We start from the raw sequence: 23,307 nt of genomic DNA, 5'->3' as shown, positions 1-23,307 counted from the left end.
TCTCAGACCGAGATCCTCAGGTGTATTTAGGTTCAATGTCCAAAGGCCTTCATGTAAAACTCAGCTGCAGTGCAATTCCTTTAAAAAAAGGATGCCACTGAGAACTGATAACCAAGCACCTGACCAGGTAAGTTTCTTCAGACAAAAAAATCGAGATCACCTGATGTCTGCCCTGCGTGTTTAGATTACAGGCTTTATAAGGAGAGGGAATGTCTTTCCCTGAGTCTGCCTTCATTTTCTAGCACAAATAAAGACTTAGTTAACATCGCTGCAGTGCAATTTATTACTGCTTCAATAATGACAGGCTGGAAGGTTGAGAAAAGGGGGAAAAAAACCACCCACAACAAACAAAACCAAGAATCCCAAATTTCAAGATGAAAATTTCTAACCCTCACATTGTTCAGTCCTAAACAGAGGGTTTCTAGCAGGCTCTTAGATTTCAGAGTACTAGACACAAACAGAGCAAAAAAAAAAAAGTAACATTAATCAAAGAGCTTTGGCTTAGCTCCCCCGCTGAAGATTGCCCCCAGAAAAGAAAAAAAGCCCAAGAGTAGAATGCCCTTGAAGGCTGACACCACCTGACACCCCCCCATTCACGCCCCCGTTTCTCTCCACGTGCTCAGCATGCACCTTGCTTAGATAACTCCACCGAGATGGCCAGACTAGGAAGTGAAAAAATGCAACAAATTCCCTTATTGTTCTCGTCACTGCAGTAACTATTTATCTTAGCCCCATGTGCTAGGCAAATCATCGTCTGTTCATGCTTTAATCTACCTAATCCAGGATGGAAAAACACTACCCAGCAAATCTTCATTGTTGGAGTGTTATTTATAGCCATCCTTTTTATGAATAAAAGACCTGCTCATAAGTCAGCTGTCAGATTTCCCATTGTCGTTAGAGGTCCTGATCCTGTGCGACCCTACTACTGACAGTGGAATGGCCGTACTCTCCACCTGGGAGCCCGCAGCTCTTGGTAAAGGCAAGAAGCACTTTCTTGGCTCCTTTTTTTTTTTTTTTTTTTTTAAAATTCAGCCCTTGCTGGATGACTAGGCTTGCTCAGCGCAGGCTGGATAATGCCCCTTCACTCTGTCCATCCCTGGGTGCACTGGGTCAAGCATCCTGTTCTTCTTGCACCCTGGGGTGCATCCCCAGGGACAGAGAGGCATTTGGGGAAGAAGAATTTGCACTACTTCTGTTTTCCTCAGCTGTATCAAAAGCCAACCCCAAATGAAAAGATGAAAATATATTTATAATAGAGACTATAAAGCAAAACGTGATAGTGCCGCTTTTCTGTACACACCTTTGTTTGTGGAACATAAAGTCTGAATTGCTACTGAATCAGACACATGGAGTTGAAGCATTCAGATAGGAAGGCAAAGGGGACAGGAAAAAATAATTTGCATATATTATACTATAGTACCAGAAGCAGGAAAGTTAAGAAAAAGTATTATTAAAAAAAAGGACCAAAAAATCCCCAAACAAACAAACAAAAGGCATGCTCTCAGTTAATTCACCGAGTGCAAAAGCATATATAAGTAAGGTGTTGGTATGCCACCTCAGAAACGTTTCCTGTTACTGCACCCAGAAGTCCCCTTTTCCAGCCTCCCGCATCTACTCCAGCCCCAAGTAGCAGTTTGGAGGGTGGCAGGGTAGGGATGGGGGGGGCAGAGAGCTGTTCTTGTGTTTGTTTCGTTGGGGTTTTGTGAAACCAAACCCTGACCTTAACACACACGTTCAGAGTTAATCAAATATCCTGTGGGCTGTCAGCAAAAAAAGCTGCCAGTCAATAAAAATGTAGCATTTTAGTAATAATAAACGTGCATAGGTTGCAAAGCATCGGTTATTCACTACAGGGCACTTGCTCAGGGCTAGAAAGCCTCATTCCTTCTGCCATTCCTTCTGGAGAAATGAATACATTTAGGCAAATCAGGAGTAGGGTAAATCTGGAGAAATTACAAAGGGGAGGAGTTCACCTTCCTGGCTATGGCTTTCAGGTCTGTCCAGGACTACTTACTCCGGTATAAAACTGAGAGCAGAAATATGATCACATACTAAGAAGTCTAATCAATTCTGGTTTCAACACTGAGCCTCTTTAAAATAGATAATGGAATTGCTGTTCCTTGTTCTGTTTTCTCTGCACATTCTCAAGACAGAGGCAGTAGGTAAGTCCTTGCCTGCTCTTTCTAACCCCATGTACCAAGGTTACTTTGATTTGTTTCTGAGTATCAGTACATACAGTACAGACTCTCTAATTCTTCTATATGACAAATGGAGAATGTTTTATTTATTTATCTGCCTTTTATTATTTGTGGTAAAAATATCAAGTATAGACTTTTCTCATGAGTGAATGAGTGGGGTTGGTTTTTTTTTTTTCACCTTTAGAGATTCTAGTTGCCTTCCTCCTCCAAGAAAAATCAATGAGGTTTGACTTGATCTCTACAGTTAATTATATAAGTAAGTTTAAAAAAATCAAACCATGATTTCTTTATCTGTAAACTTCTTAATACTTTAAATAGCTTGTTTTAGTTTTCTACTCATATTGCTTTGTCATTTCTGATATAAGATGAAATTCTTACGGTTGCCCACTGAGAAGGAAAGAGCAGTATGTCTTTGCTGCATTAGCCCAGCAGATCCATCTATTTTTGCACTCTGTGCACTATGTACATAAGTACACTAGGCACTTACGATGACTAGATTAAATAGCAATCTATAATTAGTATTGAAAAATGCAGAAGGTATTTTTATGCTTCTATTAGATCAGCAATGCTCTAACATTGAATAAATTACCTTTCCTATGTAAATATCAGCATACAGCCTCAAAATTAAAGATAAACACTGCAGTTCTTAATAGTAATGAAGGGTCTATTGTTTGCACTAAAATAGACCAGGCTGCATTAAGGACAAAAAGAGATACAATATTATCAGAGGTATCAGAGGGACGCACGGCTCCCAGAGCCTGTTAAAGGGACGTGGGTTTGAAGCAGGTCAGGATTCAGTTGCCAGACTTAAAGCAACAGAGGTCTGAGGCGCTCAGAAAGTGCTTTAAGGAGCGCAGGCTGAGCACCGGGGAAATGGGGGTGTTTCCCACATTTTATTGCTCTGTTCTTCATTGATTCCCCATATCCACGACTCGGTTGCCTTTTCCAGATTCTTACCGGACAGTTCAAAGACCTTCCCTCTTCTTTGGTCTGTATTTTGTACGTATTCTGTCTCTAGAGGCTTCCCATGCGTGGTACAAGTAAACAGAAACATAAAGAACCTTTGCTCTTTCAAAGTCTACAAATATTGTTTGCTTGATATTGATTACCGGCTGATTAACACTTTGCAAAATTTAATGCTCTATTAAAGGATTTATTACAGGATCTTGAAAGGCTGTTTAGAAAACCCTTATGGGCTGTATTAGATTAATGTTAGTAGTTAGTGCTTTATCCGACAGAGGTAAGATAAGGAATGCGTATAATATTTTTTGTTGCTTTTTTTCACCAACCATAATTATTTGCACTTTCTTCCCTGGCTGTAGAGGCAAACTACACAGTCATCAACACATGAGAAACCTGCTCTCTCCCCACCTTCTTTTCCAAATCTTTTCCTGAGGTAGAGGCTTCATTCTGCTAAGTTAAAGGCTAAAAATTTCAAGAAAACAAAACTTTTGAGAATCAGCCCAAATTATTTTTTGCTATATTTGGAAGGTATCTTTTTTAAAAATTAAGCATTTCATTTCTATCTGACCACTTTTCAGAACTAGCTTGAGCGATATCCATTTATCAGCTCATTTAAGATACCTCCACCGGGGCTGTTTTTCTAATCTGGGCAGCCTCATAGTTCACCACACTTAAGTAGTCAATATGACTGATTGCTAATCTTTCAAATTGCTTTCAGCCTTGACTTGTCTCAATATCATAGCACCTACGTTTTAGAATTACTACTAACAGTCCTTGCAGGGCTTGATAAAGAAGCAAGCTTCATTATCCCCACTCTACAGGAGGGAAACTGAGGCACATTGGTGCAGCCACCTGCCCAGAGATCATCCAGTGCCAGGGAGTGAAACCATCTAGCTTGAATCTCTGTCCAGCATCTCCTCCCCTGACCCCTGGATCTCAGTCAGCAGGTGCCACCAACAGCTGCACTGATGCACCGCCGATGACTTGCTCGATTCCTTCTGAGAGATCAATGACCCTCTAGTGCTGCTGTTAGGCAGAGGAGAGGCAAAATGTCTGCAATGTTCCACCAGGAATATTCCAAACCTTTTGAGAGAGACGTTTTATTAATGGTAGATTCAATCTAGTGCCATCCAGAGAAGAGCAACTGTAGAGGACAGCAATATAGATCCATCTAGAAGCTTTGTAGTGGGGTTACAGCAAGCTCCAGCTGCTACTGAAAAATAATTTTCTTTAAGAACCCTGTCATGTTTTAACCTTTTTCTTTATCGCAGACCAGGACTTGGCAATGAGAAGACATTCTCCCACAGCCCATGCGCTAGTGCTCCAAAAGACTGATGCATGATAGAACATGATTCCTCTGATTATTTCTACTTACATACTTTTAACTTGCACAAACATAAAATTTGCATAACCATGCTGGCACTGATGTTCTCAGCATTAATTCTCAGTGTGATGTTTCCTCAGGGCCATTCAAATACAAAGTATAGTATACCTGATAACTCTATAAAGCAGCACAAAAAGAGATGCTTTAACCTCTTCCACTTCTAATGGTATAGACTGCACACATACTTATATTTGTATTTCAAATCCATTTTAAGGTTGGAAAAATTGGGATGCTCGTTCACTTAGATACATTTTGGAGGACAAGTTGCATTTTCAGTTGTTTTAAAAAGAAGTGTAATAACTGCAGTATGAGACCTAGAACACATAGAAAAGGCAGTAAGCCGTAGCTGCTTTAGGCAGTAATCCATAGGTGCTTTGGGAGGCATGGATTGCCTGAATTTCCCTCTCTCCACCCACCTAATCCAACACATGATTAAATGTGACTGACCAGCTATCACTGACATTATCTCAAAATATTTACCTCGACCATCTCGGCGCAGACAGAATTTTGATCTCAAGTTATGATCTTTATGCAGGATACATTGCTTAAGGCTTCCTTCTCTTTTTTTCCTCGTAACCGTTCAAGGAAGATAAAATAGATTTAAAGGCATATCTGAGCCTGCCTACCATCATCCGTACATATCGGCGTATGCCATCATTGCCAGATCCACTGCATGCAAGAAGAAACAGGAGCTCGGCATTTGTCAAGTTGCTGAGCGTGCACTGTGGGCAAGAGATCCATCCCCCCGATACCGCTCCGTGCTCTCCCCTCTCCGCAGAGCTACATAAACCGCACAAGCAGGCATCAGGCAGCTGAGAATTTTCTAGCTTCATCGTCTGCGCTGAACCAGCAGCAGCACTGAGTACTTAATACCTTTGAAACTCTGAATTTTTGTAACTAATGGCCTTTCCCATTAAACATGGGCCCTGCAATTAAATCGCAGCAAATGGCCTCTGTAAGAGGGACTGTTAGGGCGAACGGAGCTTTAGCCACTGTCATATTTGGCTTACAACTGGAGGGGGTTTATGGCTGAGAGAAGAATGGACACAGTCTGCTTGGCCAGGATATCTGAGATGCCAATCCTGTCATCTCGGAGCACACTTACTTCCTTCCACAGCTTACGAGAAAGGCACAAAGCGGTAAGGCGTTGTAGCAATTTCATTCTTTCTCTCTCTTTGACACTAAAATTCAGCAAAAGACAGAAAAGCGCTTGTGCCAGGGCAGCAGATGAGCCAGTGGAGCCAGAAAGCAGCTCTTCAGTTTGCCATAACAGGCTCTTTCATCTGGGGGGGCAGGGAGCCAAGCCCAGCAGGCAAAGAGACACCACCGCGTATTACTGGAAGACTCTGGAAAGGCAGCTACAAGGCAGTATTAGAGCCATATATGAAATAAACTTTGCAATGTTTGTATCTCCTTACACTTGTGTAGCCTGCAGGTGTGGCATTCAGAGAGATCTGCGTTGCTCAAACAGCTGAGTGTGTGTCAGGACAGGAATGCCTTGGTTCTCCTCACGTTAGTCTGTGTGTGAAGTTATTCAAGAAAACGTACTCTGCAGGCACGCTTTGCTGCAATCTACATTCACCTGCAGATCCTGACTTCCTCTTAAAGAATTACACGTGTGAGCGTTACAGGATCACCTCTGCTGCCCCTTATCACACACCGACCCAACAACTGCCCCTCAGCCCCACGTGTGACTTCCGAACCTCTGAAGAGCGACTGCGTACAGCAGGTAGTCATGACTGATATCACAGACGAGATGCATCTCGCTTTGGTTTATCCACGCTGCGTGTAAGGCAGCGAACATCTATAGGCACCGAGGTTCTTGAGCAGACAGATTTTGCACTAGGCTGATGCATCCAAGGGCATCACAGCCCCAAGTTCAAAAACCATCGTTCCCGAGTTCGCAGCCTGTTTCTGGTGACATGCAATGAGTGGGCAATTTTCCATGTACACAGTGGCCCCAAACACATCATTAACGGTCCATTTAAGGATCAGCCTGACTAATGTGAGTACACTACGTTGTCATCAATTTGTATTCACTCACCGTTTAGCTGACCTCATGCAGAACTGCAGTGTGCTGCATCGCCTCGTCCTTCTCCAGCATCCAAGCCAGTGTGCTTCCAAGCTGCTCTTCAGCTCTGGGGGAAGGAAAGGAGCATGGCGGAAGCCATACACAGGAGCCATACGCAGGTGACAAGTGACATTACTTCAGCTAAAGAATTACTCTCCTTTCTCCTATAGCAAAGGGTATCAGTATAAGAATTGGAATATCCCCTATATGCTGCAAGTTGTGCCCTGTGATAATTCAGAAAACCAGAGTCACAGTTTCTCCCAGCCCTTACATTTAGATTTTGAAAAGTGGAAGCAGAAAAGCAGTTTCAGAGACAGGCGCTGCTGTGAAACACCTTTCTCTTAACTGTGCAAATAACCAGCACAAACCTTTAGGTCTTCCAGACGGGCTGCAAGGTCCAGTTCCTCAGCTAGGTCTCTGTCTCCATGCGAACAGGCTTTTTTCCCTGTTTGTGGCACTGCAGGAGATGCTTTATTATGCAGCAGAATATATCTAATGGCCTGTTCTTAGATTTTTAGTAACATTTCTAGCCATAGGATCAGTCATCATAAACCCAGACTATGAAAGGACAGTAAAGCCACAAAGAAATTTGAGTTAAATTTTTTAAATACTGAAAAAAAGGATTTCTGAATTTTATTTGATGCAGCTTCTGTTGTAAACAAAGCAAAGCAAAACACCTCAGAGAAGCGAATCACCTTGGCCCTGAATACTCACTTTTTTATTAAAGGTCAGCTTCCTTCTTTGTACAGCAAATTTATGAGGACATATATGTATGACAGAGGCTACGACAGTATCACAGGTCACGGCTAAAAACATTTTCCTTATTCTCTGACACAAAGGAAGTCATTTGCAAGTGTTTATAGGGGATATCTAGAACCCTCCAATCTCTTTAGATTTTTCCTTTAGTTTGTATGTGTTACAGATGAAGACCTCACTGAGCATATGATTTATGTATACATGTGCAAATTGTAAACACTGTGCTCAAATCAGATGTGGTTATTTGTAATGCTCCACTACTACAGTGAAGTTTATTTTCAAGGCTAACTCCCCATCATAGATGTACATGCATATGTACAGATGCATATCATTATGAAAAATAAAATTTCCAGGTAAAAGTTAAGAGAGATGAATTTAAGAGAGTAAAAGAGAGATGAATGATCGCAAACATTTGGTTTTACACGGTTAAAGATACACAAATCCAGAAGTAAACATTTGGCGCTGATTTTGCCTGTCAAAGTAGTTGATCAGGACTTCCTGAGGATGTGTAATACTTGAAAAATGTATAAATAGACATATGATCGGTTTGTGTTCGGGAATCTCATTAATTAGAAAGACAGACTTCGATTCCAATTGCTTTTAAGTTGCTTGGTCCTTTGTACTAAAGATAAGAAGTTGTACACAAAGCAAACTAAAAATAGAACGAGCCCAACACAAACCAAAGCTAAAAATATACTGCATGCAAAACTAGCTTTTGCCATTTTCATAGAAACGGTCAGCCTTCACTCCACTGCAAAGCCGGCCGTTACGACGGATTTTAGGGATGGATTTGAATCCGGTAGACAATAGACATAGAGCACTATGACAGCCAGGGCAGGCTGGGCTTTCGGAACAGCAGCGGTGCAGTGGGAGCGCTGTCAGCTGCCTGTCTCAGCAAACAGCGAGGACGCGGCTGAAAGAGGGTGGCAAGAGACCTAAAGGGACAAGCAAAGGAGGCAGGCGGTGAAAGATTTTAACCAAGAAGCAGTGGAAGATATTCTTACGGTGTCGGTACTTCAGGCTGTTAGTGGCATTAAAGGTCATTCACACTTCCAGAGATTAAATAGTGTTAATAAAAATAGCTATCCATCAACGTATAAAATGAATAGATTTCCAACCGCTTTATCCAGAAGGACAAAAGCTGTTCTAGTAACTCTTCTGTGCAGATGGACAAATTAAAAGGGTGATTTTCAGCCAGCCTGACCACCACCTCTCCCACGGCACTGAGTCAGAGGAGATGTGGGCTTCCAAGCGGCAGCTCAGCAGGTCCAAGTAGGGCAGTAAGCGGGGAACAAGTAGGACAAAGCAGATTTAGGAAATTTTGTGGAATTTAGGCAATCTGATCATGGTCCAAAGAGCTTAAGGGTCTTTTCCTAGATCACACAATAGCACACTGGCAAACTGCTGAGACCCTGGCTCCCAGCCAGAAGCACTGTCCTCCATCCAGCTGCGTAAGTCAACAGATGAGGGAGTTCTCAACAGAAGGAATTTTTTCCTCAAGTTTCCAAGCTAGGCTTGATAGCTAAAACAATTGAAAACATTTACAATAAAATGAAAACAATACGTAATTGTATTGTTTTCCAGCTATTCTGGTGCCAAGAAACAGCTTTGGTCAGGAAATCAGTTGTAAATTTGACAAGGAAGAAACAGAGATAAGTAGGACTGTTGATTTGCCAAGAGAGACTCCCTAAATTTAACTGTCGAACTTTGTGAAGGAAGGGGAGGCCTTCAGCCCGGTTCAGCCCTCCTCTAAATTAAAACCCAGTAAAGTTGAAATTAAAACCCAGTTTAAATTAAAACCCTACTCTAAATTAAAACCCAGTCAAGGTGACACCTACGATCTGGTGCATTGCCACTGAAATCAAGAATCCATAACACAACGTAAGAGCCAGATATGGTTGATAACGAAGCAATTCGAAGTCCAGGTGTATGTGTATACTGAATGATATTACTTCCAATGGTGACAACAATGCAAATGTCTCTAATGCCAATTAGGCAAGAAGCTTTTGGCAATCCTGGCTAGTATCTAATACTGTCCTGAGTGAAGCGTGGATGCTCACGGCTTAGCTCATTTGCACCAAGGTACGGGAGCGAACCATGAAACCCTCCAGGGCAGCTCATATCACAGCAATAGTGTCAGCAACTCAACTACAGAAACAAGCAAAAAACCCAAACCGCCAAAAAAACCCCCCCCCAACATCCATGAGAGGACCGCGGGAGGGGATCTGACAGGTACTGAGTCCCCGTAAGGAAGGGGCTTCAGAGAAAGAGAGACAAAAGACTTTGAAGCGGAAATGGTGGAAAGGTGAAGGGCACGTTGTCAAGAGATGGGACAAAGGATGGACGAAGCAAGAACAGAAATTACAGATTATGAAGGAACTGTTTGAATGCAGGGAGGGAAAAGAATTGTTTAGGGTGGTTCAGTGATATTTCTAGGAGTGATGGGATGCAGATAAGCAAGTGGAAAATGTAAGCTATTCAACAGGAAACATTTCCTGACAGTGAAGGCTAATAGACTGTGGAAAAGTCTCCTAAGGGAAGTGGCAGGAGCCGCTCAGACAATTAAAACTAGACTAGACAACATACCTTAGGGCATGATCGTGCCTGAGACCACAGACAACTGACTGGATGTGACACATATCTTTCCTTCTTGCTTCAGAAATAAAGCCACAAAGCCCAGGGGGGAAAAAGGGCCATTGTAAAAGCAAGGTCCCTATACGTAGGGAGGAATCACACCTGACTCAAATAAAATCCAAATGCAAATTTTCCTTGTGAGAAAGGGTATGGCAGTTTGGTTCCTCCTGAGCAGTATCTACACAAAAGATCCTGTTCTCTAATGCTACATTACTGCCAACCAAAAAAAAAAAAAAACACCCCATCTAATTCACAATAAACATTAATGCATTGTTTGCTCAGGCATTCTGCAATCTTTCATTTGCTCATTGTTTTAGGTTTAACAGCTTTAGGGACCTTTCTCTTACAAAATGCTGAATTTATATCCTGTTCTACTTGGCTGATACCATCCAACTTTCTAAACCACAACTGTGATAAGTGCTTGATAGAAAAACACTAATTCTTTGTTAGTGCGTAGACATTAGGAATTTTGCAGAAAGTAGATTCTAATTATTTGGTGTACGTTGCATTCGACAGAAGAAGGGAAGAATACGCATAGCACTGGATGTAAGGCTGCAGTAGCCACCTGAGGGCTGGATTTTTTTATATTTTAATATTTAAAACTTTTTCTCCCCATCATCTTGGTGTGCAGGCTGAAATATTTTTAGTGTGCTCATGTGTCGATCTCCTAAGATGTGATTGAAACTCACAAGTTTATTTGAGAGACCTATCAGCTGGTAAAAAGCCAGTGGTTGCTTTGTTTGAGAAGGGTTGGACTCAGACTCAGCAACGAAAGGCTCCATAACCCACTGCCATTGCACTCCTCTGGTACAGAGACACTGTGTCAGGACCACTGACAATACGATTTGGTGATATTTACCTTCTCTCAGTCTTGCCTGTGGTTGTCCCTGATTTTCGTGGCTCTACGGTCATGGTCTAAAAGCTCCACAGCCTTGCACCCAATGAACAATGAACTTGCTGCACTTACTCCAAATTGTGAATCATATTGACCGTAACATTTGATTTGCATTACAGTAATGCTTTGATGTCTAAGTCATGATCACACTCCCATTGTGCAAGGCAGTATACAAACCCAGATCGGTAGACCTTGTTCCAAGAATTTACGGTAAACAGACCTGAATACCTCAACCGACCTTGATTTCTCACCTGACAACTTTCCTCTCTGGTGTAACTCCCATCCCAAAGAATGTGAGACCAAATCTTTGCAGGTAACTATCTTCTCGTGCTGCATAGGTGTGTCCAGGTTATTCCTGCAACATTTTTTTCTCCTGCAGGTTTGTGCACGTGTAACTTGCAAAGACAAACCTCTCCCAAGCACAGGGTGCTGGTGCAGCCGCTATTAAAGCATACACCGACCACCGGGCTAGAGCTGTTGCCAAAAAAATATGTCTGCAGTCATTCATCCATGCAAACACTAACACATATGAAACATAACCAAGCATTGGGAAGATTGGCTTACCCAGTATTTGCTAGGCATTTATTGATTTAAATATCGATTAATGTCACTTGGTGACATGCCGTGTTTGGAACTTCTGGTTCTGCTGTTTCCCAGTGGAGATGAGAAATCGCTCAGTGCTGCTGGAGGTCTGGCCACTGTCTTGTGTACGCAGGCCTGAAAAAATGCAACAATCAACTCTAGAAAAGGCAGGTCCTAAAGCTAAGTTTTGTGTGTGTTTAGCACTGTGTCAAAAAAGAAAACCTTGTCGAAACAGACTTTTTTTTTGTAATTACAAAATATTAACAATGCAGGAATCACTACAGTTCTTACAAAACAAACGTAGCAATTCTTCTCAATATTACTAAACATTTGCTAAACTAGAAAGTGAGTCAACATTGTTTATAGTTTTCAGCATAAATTTAATTTTTGTGAGAGATGAACTAAGCCAGTATCATTTTTTCAAGACTACATTAATTGCCACAAGTTCATCCAAGTCTCCGTCTGTTGTTCTAGCTAGCCGTACTTTATATCAGAGTTCTATGTATAACTTCTTCTAAATACTTAATAGGTGGATAGTATTGCTATGCTCCTAATACGAAGATAAAGGTGTTAAAAGCAGTTATGAGCCTTTCAGCAGATGTATTATAAAGGATCACAAATTATGGTAATTAGCAATCTAATGACAGAATTCCTCCCTAAAAATCCCTAAAAATTGATTAGCCATTTATTAAAACATCTATAATTTAATAGCCATAGTATTAATCATGATTATAAGAGGGTTTGAATTGTTATTGATTAAAGTTAACTAGGCAAAGAGAACTATTCCCATTTAAACTTTATAACTCTCATAAACAGCCATTGAAGCATGCTGTGATAAACAAAGTAGTCCTCACTTTCCTGAGCAGATCAACGCATATTTAAGTTAAATCAGGTCTCTTCCTCTGAATTTCATCTTTCTTCTGACAATGAAAAAGTAAGATTAAGATGTTCTGTTGAAAAATTTTGCAACCATCTGTGTGGGATGACAGCTGAGCTAGAATAAAGATTCTTCATGGCTTTCGGGAAATGAGATCCTTCATTTCTTAAAATTCCTTGTTGTACCAAGTAATCTTTAAAATAGTTCCTGGAACAGAGTGAGAAAAATCATTTTGCATAAGTGAATTTACAAGTGTATGAAAGGATGGCAAGTACAGAACTGATAAAAGGAAATTTATTTTAACACTACACAAATTCAGATGTGAAACTTTTGCCTCAAGAAGCTGCCGAAGCCAAGGTTTCAAACCCAAATTATGTAGAACTGCAACCCATCCAGAATTTTAATATTTCGTGCTAGCACAGTTTTTGAAGGGAATATTAACAGGTGTAAAGGGATTCATTAAACACCAGGAGGAGACCTAGAGAGAGGACAGAGCTGCCTACTGCAGGGGTCTTACGCTCTCCTGAATTATTTGATATTAGAACCCAGCTAGACTTGCCAGATGGTGTGCTCCATACTTCTTTACGGCTGAAGCACTCGCCTTTTACCAGCCACGATATATTTAAGAAATGAAACATATTACTCTAATAAAATCAAGCAGACAAACCCAAGAAGTTGTCAAAACTGTGTGCCCAGTTGTAAATCTATTTCACATCTACTTTGGGGGGGGGACAATTGTATAGTTTTTCATTCATCTAATTTTGAATATCTGATTTTTTAAAATTTTTTTTCTTTCTTGGAGGTCACTGGTGTTATCAGTCACAGAAGTATGAACAGCCACACTGTGAAGGTACTGCTAAACAAATTATTTTTCCAACCACATTAGTGTTTGGGCTCTTCTGTTCTGCAAAGGGCCTCTTGACAGAAATGCAAAAATTCACACAACTCGGCATTTAGTGCTGCATGATCATGTTATATGTGCTCAGCAGGATACCTAAAGAAGGGTTTGTTTTTTTTTTTAAAGATACCGGTGTTTGTGCTAACTATTCATTTTGTTTCAACCAAGGACAATGCTACGAATATAAAAATAACTCTTAATGCACTCCAGAGGTAATCACCCCAGCAAGATGGGTATAGACAGCTATTTAAATTTGTACGGACAGTTGTGAAAAATCCTAATGTTCTACCTACAACTGCACCTTTTGTCTTCCCAGCAGTATCCACCTAGGCTGGCAGCTCCCTTGCTCATCCCTGGAACCAACTGTCAGGAAAGGGCATTTCACTCCCAGCACCACCACCACCACTTTTTTTTTTCTGTTCTTCTTATAGTTTCCAAGTTTCTATAGTTCAGCCAACCTCAGCGGTAGTTCACTTTCTAATTTACAGCCATTTGCATGTGCATATTTTCCTGTTAAGCTTAACAGAGCATTGTTTGAAGCATATTAATATTTTATTTTTTTAAATGACATGCTATGAAAGTTCCTTTATTAAATTCCAACACCCAAAGACCTTTCCTTCAAAGACGTTCCCAATTTCCCAAGTGAGAATATATTGACTGTTGGGTGATTTGACTTTATCAAGGATTTGCAGTCTACAGAAAGAAATTATTTTCTTCATCCTTAAATAGCTCCTCAACAATGGCATCTAATAGACGTCACCTGCAAAGGAAACAAACAGTCACCTATCAATATCGTCACCAAAAATGTCGCTTATGACAAGAACCTTAAGCCACTGAATTTTGAAGGATATGATGTGAAGGGGTCTTCAAAATGGAACATAGAAAATAATGGACACACAGGCAAGTACTGCCAAATATCTTATTATGGGATTTATTTGTGCCTTCACTTGGAACCATCCATTCACTTCTCCTATGTCCTGGGCAAGGTGTTAAATATCGCTACTGCTGCTTAAAAGCAAGGAAGCAAAAATAAGATAGCATCCCTATATTTCAGAAGCGAAACTTTCAGAACACCTTCTGAACCAAGGCTTTCTGGGAACTTTGTGGGAGTTAAATAGGTTTTGGATTCTAGACACAGCCCTTCAGCGTCTCAGCAGAAATTGGTTCTGTGCACATGGAGAAACAGAGCACGAGATGTGTAGGGACCCTCTAAGTCAAACAACAACCTCTAGGTCTAGGAGGTGGGTGCGTATAGGGGTTTAGGACAACAATTTTGGCAGAGGTACATAAGTTATGCTGAACGCTCCTTACCCTTCATTTCTGGGCTTGCCCTTTCTGACCCTTGCTTCTGCACAAAGACGACTTCTGCTGAAGAACAACACAATCTGGGAAAGTCATCCAACCAGTGGCTCGCAGCGTGGGTGTCTTACTAGCTCTTTGAATAATGGCCTGAAATCTCCTCAGGTGTCTACCTGTTTTCTCTGCACGTGGGAGTGATCAAATGTGAGCTTGTTGATCAGCTACTTACTGATTCAGTACAGAGTGAATCACTAAACAGCAAATCAGCAAGCAGTGAGTGAATCAGTGAATAGCAATTTAGCATTGTTTCACTTCCTCCACTTTTCTCCACTAAAAGCAATACTAATGATGACGCTTCAAGAATATTATGCTAAATTACTTGAGCTTCAAAAATAAATCTGTTGTCCTTTTTATAAAAAGTTTCTATAGGTGTTCTTAAAGTCTTAGATGGATTGTTTTAACTGTCAAATCTCTGAAAGGGAAAGTTGCAAGTGGCAAATATTTTCCTAACTTAAAATGGAAAGGTAGGAAGGTAGACGGCTGGGTAGAGTTTCGCAGTCAGAGATTCTAGTTTAAAACATCAGCATTTTGACAAACCATAAGAAAAATACACGTTTCGACTTTTCCATAATATATGTGTTAATGACTTTCCCATTACAGAATGATAGTCTAGAATCTCCATATCACAGTCGCTGTGCATAGAAATACCTTTTACACAAAAATTAATATTCATAAGGATTGTTCAGAACGCTCATCTTTCCCAGCCATGCAGAAGGATTAGGTTTTTAATCTGGGCTTTTAAAATGTCTTCCTTCTGAGGGCAACCAGTTCGATGAATACAACGCTGGAACTGTTATTGCTGAAATTATGGCTGCAATTAGAAGCTCAATGTGAGAGTAGGCTATCATTATGTTTGATAATGTACAGATAGTAAAGGTCACTGTCTCAAAGGTCCTACAATCTAAATAAGCAAAGCCAACAAAGGTACGTTACTCATCCATTTACAGATAAAAAAGCAAAGTAGCTAGATGACTGAAGCTTCCAGTTCACTTGGAATTCAGAACAGGAATTAAATCTCTGGGGCGTCAATCCAGGTCAAAACAACCTTTCCTATGGAAAGAAATGTACTGTGCTTAATGTAGAGATCTCAATAAGTAAATTTTAAAAATATATCCCAAATGTCTTAAGCACAGGAAGTGATGCTGATTTATAGCTAGAAAAATATTTCCTAAGAAAATTTTGGGTTGCTGTTAACAACGGATCAAGCATCACTTTAAATAGATATAATGGCTTAGATGCTTAGGCTTAAGCTGCAACACTAGTCTAAATTAAAACAGAGTATCTTTAAACCCTGCCTAAAGCAAATGTTACAGTGCAGACAATAGGAGATAAAAATGATGTTTAAAAACCAAATAAACTGTGATCATATTTACTTTTAAGAATACTTTGATAGAGGGTGTTCTCTTAGACAAAAAATGAAGGAATATAGGGTCTTCCGAAAGGTCTAAGTAGCTCTGACTCCTGGGGTTATAATGGCAGTGAACAAATCCCTACAAATCCCCTCAGTGCAATCAAGGAACAAGAGTCTATTACCCCATTTTCTTCAAAATTCAATTAACCAATGATACTCCAAAGGAAATATCAATGGATGCCATAAAAGTCTGTGAAACCCTTACCCCAGAACAATCCAAAGTAGTGCTCCGTCCTTTTCCTCTCTTTTGCAAAAGGAAATAAGTACCATCAAATTTATTTTATTTATTATTATTTACTCAACTGAAGTCGTGGGTTGCTCAGCCCTCCAGCAAGTGGGGCCCTACACAAGTCATTCAAGCTCACAGAGCAAATCCTAGCTAGAAATGGGACCAGAAGCTCCAAGTGCGGTGCCAGAGAGGGATGCCCAAATGCTGTTGCACGTTACTGGGAAGTGGGCTGTGATATTTCGCCCTTTCATCTCAACTTAATCTCAGCTAGGATTTTGTAAGAGTTAGGCTTCTGCAGAGTTGAACTTCTGGCACACTTGGTACAAAAAACCAAGCCAGAGCTTTAGGATAAATTTGAATCTCAAGAACACGCATCTATCTACTCTCACATAGTATTAATGTATGATCTGATTTTATTTTTTTTTTAAACAACTTATTTGTTTTCCCCAGTTCAAGTAACATTAAGCACATCCCCTAAAATTGGAGGCGGAGGTCTGAGAAGAAAATACAAAGCAGTACAATTTCATTTGCACTGGGGAATCCAAGGTGTGCGGCAATACCTTCCCGGGTCAGAGCACAGCATAGATGGAGAGAAAGAAGCCATGGAGGTAGGTGAGACTCTCTGTGGATTGTGGCTTTTACTCCAGAGTTCTGGCTTTTTAAGATACTGTTGCACAAAACCTATCGGCTAGTTCTCCTCTGAAACCCCAACTGTGGAAATAAAGAACGGAGGACATGTTGCTCGCTAAGCAGAACGTGCAGGAGAACACACTAGTTTTGCATAGCAAAGGCACAGGACAGACAACAAATCTGGAGTTATACAGCCTTTTGGGAGGAGAAATATTTCAAAGCCTATAAAGTCTGATTACACTCTCACATTGCTTGCTCAGATTATATGTACGTTTCCGGGACTGCAACCGTGAATTGACCTATGCAACCAAAAAAAATATTCGGCTTCAAGGCCAGACAAGTTGCCGGTGCCGATGCACGTGGATTTGTGGAGGGAAAGCACCCCCCTTCCAAACCATGGCGTAAAACTCTGCCTGTTCCACTGCACAGGCTGAAAATTAAGGGCTGCAGCAGCCCACGGAGCGCTTCACCTTCTGGGGAGATGTACAAAACGATGCCACTGCTGATGAATGCAGTCCCCCTGAAATTACAGTCCCCTTATCGCGTAGTTCCTGCCCCAGGTCAGGGGCCTCGAGCCGTCTGTGTGGCCCCAGCCCGTGCGCCCCGAAGCAGCTCTGGCCCCGCTGCAGCGCAGGTGCAGAGCAGCAGCCAGGCTGCACCTACAACCACCAACTGCAGAGGAAAATGAACGAGTAATTGGCCTTGACTGTTGTGTTACAGCTTCATATTGTCCACATAAGAGAAGATGTTTCGGATATAACAGAAGCAAAGAAAATCGCAGATGGCATGGCTGTGTTAGCATTCTTTATAAAGGTAGGTAGGCAAATTTTTAGTTGCCCATCTCAAATCTAGCAGCAATTGTCATTGTGGCTGAGTCATTGTGTTAATGTTACAGTAGTCCAAGATCTAAGCCTCCCTATCTTCTGCAGGCATTCAGTGCCAGCACTTAGTTCCTTTACCCTTTCCTATATTCTGCTCGCTGTTACCTAGATTCTGCTCGCTGTTATCTTTCAGCCTTGTGCTTCTTTTCTGGTTTATTCACAATTAATTTAAAGCAACCGGTTGTTGAGAAATGCATGATTTGAAACCAAAATATTTCCATTTCAGGTTGAAGAAGAAAATAAAAACTATGCGACTCTAATAAATGAATTAGAGAATATTAAATACAAAGGTAAGACACTCGTGTTGGTGAAAACGCAACATATATTTATTTTGAGCACATATACTGCCAGGTAGTTCATGGTCCAACCCTGTTCTAATGACAGTCCAGATTGCTACTTGAAAGTCAAAGCCAAAAGATAAAGGTTAGTTTGTCAAGTGCTCAGAGCACCGCAGGTGGGAGAAAATCTAGTTCTCCGTATTTGTAGTGAAGAAACCCCCAAACACCAGAACGAGTACTCCTGCTTCTGCAGGAGGAGGCAAAGTGAGAAGGAAACCAAGCAGAGCGTTAACGCAAGAGGTGTGCGCAACTTCTGCCCTGTGGGACGCTGCAGCTGGCGGCCAGGGATTTCACGAGCAGTGCGGTGCGGCTGCCGCAGGCGGCGTGGGAAGCGTGTGTGGGGACGAGGCAGTTCACAGCCACCAGCGGCAGCCGCGTTCGAAGAGAAGCGTGAGCAATACCCGCAGGCACGCGTGTTACAAGCGGTATTTCCCTGTGGTTTGTCTAGGGCAAACAGCACAGATGGAGGCTTTGCCACTGAGTTCTCTCCTCCCACCCGAGGAAGACCTTGGAAGGTACTATCGGTATGAGGGCTCCCTCACCACTCCCGACTGCCACGAGGGTGTCATCTGGACAGTATTTGAGAAGCCAATTGAGCTCAGTATCTCCCAGGTAAGTCGCAGAGGGGTGGCCTGGAAGGTCTGCTTTCGGTTAGTTCGCCCCTTCCGCTGCCTGCTGACTCACGGCGCTCAGCGCAGGCTTGGTGCTTTGTTCCTATCGCACACACTCGCTTGCTTGGCATTGGCCTAAACGGAGTCCCCAGGGCCAGGGTTCTGACCATATTAAATCATCTCTCGAAAAATGGCAGGAAAGAGGAAGGAAGGGAAATGACGATATGAAAAGAAAGGCAAACCCCCACAGGTAAACCCCTAGCTCAGTGCTTCATCAGTGGCACTTCCACTGCCGTCATCTCCTCACCCCAAATTTCACTGCTTTTCTCCTGTTGTCCTAAGTATCAGCATACCAGAACACAATACTTCAAAACCCAAACTTGGAGTCTATCAGCATCAGCTTTAATCACCCCAGTTTTGCCCTGTAGAGAGGAACAAGAGACTGAATCATGACTGCCTCGAAAATACAGATTGTTCTGCTGACAGAGTACATGATTTAGAAATTCAGATGTCCTGGAGCAGACTGTCTCAGCGGTACTGCTACCCAGCACAGCCTGGCCGAGAGCCAGCACCTGTATTGTGGTTCCTTACCTGCAGCGTACTCATAATGACGTCAGTCACAGGGCAATGCTGAGCCACACGCACGGCGGCGTGGCACAGTACACAAGAGCGAGCATCTGCTTGCTCCGGGACAGCGTCACACTGCAAGCAGTTAGAAATTTGAAGCAAAGAAAGAAATCCCAGTCCCCTTACTTTGCGTCACTGTGACGCAATGGACAAGGACAGGACTGTGTGCGTCAAGAGGGCTGGTGTAACCAGGTCCTTGAGCTGGACAAAGCATTTGGCTCACACAGAAAGGAAGCCCCGTGATTTCCAAGGCTGAAAGGAGTCATCTGTCAGTGACCTCTGGCAGTAGCCTCCATCACATTGTTTCCTGCAAGGTTTAATGCATCCATAGAGTTCGAAACAATGCCACAGAGTAAGGCACTGCAGGCTTACACTATCACAATTTCCAGTGTTCCGTGGAAAAAGGATTTAACGAGCTATTTTTTTTCTTCAATGTCTGCAGATTTCTCAGTTTTCAACAATCCACTTTGATGGGAAGAACTCAACTTCCATGGCTGAAAATTTCCGGCCTGCTCAGTTTCTGAACGGACGAAAGGTGTACTGGTCCAGTGCCAGCATCCTCCTGCCTACTGCTAAGGTTTTAATGTTGGTCCTGATGCTTACGTACATCCTGAGTTCTCTTTTCCAATGAACACTTCTCACCTCATTCAAGGTTCTGGGCTTTTTGGAGGGGTTTTTTTTGTTGCTGTTGTTGGTTCTTTCTATCAAGTAGCCTCCCTAACTACCAACTCATGAATCGTATCTCAATACAGAATTTAACCTTGTCCTCCTCCAGACACTAACCAAGGACTTCTGTTACTGCTCTTATATAAAATGAAACCTATTGCACTAAATCACAAGAATGCAAAGGAACTGTAAGATAGAGCTATGAAGGTTCACATTTAAAAAAAAAAATAAAGAAAGAAAACATTAGGATGGATTATCTGCAAGCCTGTAGTTTTAACACAACACTGGAAGGACACCCTACGAGCTATACAGAGGACCTTCAAGAGGAATCCATTCTTAAGTGCCCATGAAGGGGTTTGTTTGGAGGATGTTTACATTCAACACTGCAAATCGGGAAGACAGTAACATGTGGAGTAGTTCTTATCATCCCTACATTGTCCTACGCGAGGGTACAATACAGAGCAAAGACAAAATGCTGACACACGATTGAGCAATGTCTGGGTCATCCCATCTAGTGAAGGATATGTGACAAGTTTCATCTTTACTAACACAATTTCTCCCTTCTTCCTTCAGAATACCTAAAGTTAATTTTTAGATAAGGATACTGGATTCCATTCATCTAATCTACTGATTTTGGATGTCTCTATTAAGCCTGTTTACTCAGCCTAGTACAGCATCCCTCTCTGGGATGCCCACGGCCAATACGACGTGCTAGAAAGGAAAAGGGGAGCTCAGCCACATGTACCAGCTGCGCATCTGTGGAAATTCCCTCTCTTTGGAGGGCTGCATTTGAAGCATGAGACTTTGATGATCCTTTACATTTTTTTGTTTGCCTAATAAAATGGGACAGCTCAAGAAATGGCTCTTTCCAGTATCACATTTTAGAAGTTTTTAAATGTCAGCTTAAACGTTTCAGTGTGAACATTTCCTTTCTTTCTTTCTTTTCTTTTTTTTTTTTTTTTTAACAACATCATACCTGCAATATTCACATTTAGTTAAGATTCATAGGTTTTCCACAAAGACTGTGATTTGAATTCATTTCTTCAGATCTTACCCAATCACTTACAGAAAAGCTCAACATACTGGGAAATGGGATTTCCTTATATTATTCCAGTTCTCTCTCTGAAGACAGACATAACAGTTTTCTTTGGCTAATGCCATATAACTTGTTACAGCTTCTTTTAGAATTTTAGATTTTGGCCACACCAAAATAGTATTTCATATTAGTAGACTTCTTTAGGGCAATGTTTGCACGTGCTATAGCTATATGGCCATTTTCGGGAAAATCATGGCAGTGAGACTAAGCCCAGCTCACCAAAGGAGAAAAAGCGGGGCGGGGATTTTCATATTTAACAATCAATAATATAAGCTTAAAAAAAATTTATGGGAAAGCAAATTCACCTTTTTAAGTTTAGAGGAATGATTAAGACTTTAACTGAATTTTTAGATAAATGAAAAACTTTTGAGAAGGAAACATAAATGAAAGATTAAAGTTGAACAGAGACCTATATTTTCACCGTCTTGGGTTTTTATTTCTTTCGTCCTTGCTGAAGGAATCCACGCAGCACTCATTCAGAAAAGGAACATGACTATTTTTTCCCCTATTTTCTTCACAATGTTTAGGGTTGGGTTTGTGGTTTTGGGCAGGGAGGAGGGGAAGGAAGGGTACGAACACTTGGCTAGTTAGTGAACCAGGATAAGCAGTTCCCTCCTTACCCATCGGTGAGAACGATGCCTTTGGCATAAAACCAGCCCCCACCTCTGCTGGGAGTATGTGGGGGAGCCCACCATCCCTCTCCGTTCAGATTATTCACTAAATCCATTAAGTGATTCCCATTTCACAGGCAGCTCTCTTAGGGATGACTGAAGAAACTATGGAGGATCTGGGTTACTGTAATTTATTGCTAGTGATTCACGGGGGCAATTTTCACTAGGTTGTGCCTCAGTTTACCACACAGACAGGGAGGGGCATTTACAGCAATTAGTTCGATGAGAGAGGATCTTATTTACTGTGAAATACATTAAAACATAATTAAGAGGAAGAAACAAAACAATCTGCTGAAAAGATGGTTCATCCTCTGTGAGTACTCTCCTGCACAAACCTCAGCATGCATAAAACCTGAATAGACCAGTATGACCATTTTTCTGAGCGAACCTGAATTTTATGCCAATGAGGAAAAGGGAAATGCTACAATCTGCATCTGTCAGTGATCTAGTTCAATTTGTTCTTTGTCAGAGGTACCTCTTTGCAACCAGGCAGACACATTCTGTTCTCGTTCAGGATGTGACAATTACAGGACTAGTATTAATGCAGTAAATCAATACAAATCTACAGCAAAAGCTATTCAATTTAAAAAACACTAAAAGACAGGAAGGCTTCAAGTGGGACATTTGGTTTTCTTTTGTGAAGATAGTTATGGAAAAGTAATTTGCTGTTCCACAGGTAGCTTCAGGCACTGATTTTCAAGAATTTTGTCTACGCTACATTTGGCATGAAACTTTTTATATTGCAAAGACACTACGCAATGACAGTAACTCCTGAAGAACTAATAGCCAAGCTGTGATAATACAGGAAAGGGCGGGGGAAGGAACAGAGGTATTTAGAAAGACCCAGAAAGAACAGTATTTTCCCACGTACAAAAAAGTTAACACAGAACTTTGCTAATACATTTCACATATGTTGGAGCCAGAGTTGAAGACCGCCTAGCTTCTGTGACTGAAAACTGGAGTATAATAGAAATGAGATGTATCTTCCAGGTTTAAAACCAAAAAGAGAAGCAGGGGCTTCGTCAGTCTGAATGAAGTCAGAGGCAGAGTGGCGTTTGGATGGCAGAAATCCAGACGTGTGAACCGACCGTGTTCAGGAGCACAGAGACCAAAACGTTCTGGAAGATTATCAAAGTGTGGATGCAGCTTTGCTAATGATAACTCTGTCTTTTGGAAGCAGCTTGCATTTTGGTTTAGGGTTCCCCTGTAATGGCTGCCAGGGTAGAGTCCAATCACCGTAAGGTTGAACAGCAACGAGGGACTCACCAGACTTCAGTAGGCCCTCCCCATTTCTAAAAATATACCAAGCTGAGATTACATGGTGGTGTAAAATACATCCAAAAAGCAATTCTTTTCCAGTTTTGGATCAGACCTTGATTTCAGTGCAAGCCTTCAGAGGTCTGAGGAGTGAAGGAGCAGATCTGCCATATGGACACAGGCCCAGCTTCACTCCTATCACGATCATCTGACAACCGGCGGGGGAGCGGGGAGGTCGACAGGAGGGGCAGGCACAAAAAAAAAATTCCTAAT

At 41.7% G+C, this 23,307-nt stretch overlaps 1 protein-coding gene across 2 annotated transcripts; it reads left to right on the top strand.

Moving 5' to 3' along the window:
• Window positions 1–1,932: 1,932 nt before the first annotated feature.
• Window positions 1,933–21,519, top strand: CA4 (carbonic anhydrase 4). 2 transcript variants are annotated; one of them, XM_054847763.1, is made up of 9 exons: window positions 1,996–2,162; window positions 2,383–2,454; window positions 13,163–13,210; window positions 13,988–14,158; window positions 16,708–16,865; window positions 17,608–17,700; window positions 17,995–18,058; window positions 18,555–18,718; window positions 19,787–21,519. In XM_054847763.1, the coding sequence occupies exons 1-9, from the start codon at window positions 2,105–2,107 to the stop codon at window positions 19,973–19,975; spliced, it is 1,017 nt and encodes a 338-aa protein (XP_054703738.1). In that variant the 5' UTR covers window positions 1,996–2,104; the 3' UTR covers window positions 19,976–21,519. The 2 variants fall into 2 exon arrangements, with proteins under 2 accessions (XP_054703739.1, XP_054703738.1); XM_054847764.1 differs by lacking the exon at window positions 2,383–2,454 and having other exon boundaries at window positions 1,933–2,162.
• The last annotated feature ends 1,788 nt before the right edge of the window (window positions 21,520–23,307 follow it).

This window comes from Grus americana, chromosome 19 (genome assembly GCF_028858705.1).
Source record: "Grus americana isolate bGruAme1 chromosome 19, bGruAme1.mat, whole genome shotgun sequence".
NCBI lineage: Eukaryota > Metazoa > Chordata > Aves > Gruiformes > Gruidae > Grus > Grus americana.
This window is presented reverse-complemented; position numbering and strand designations above follow the sequence as displayed.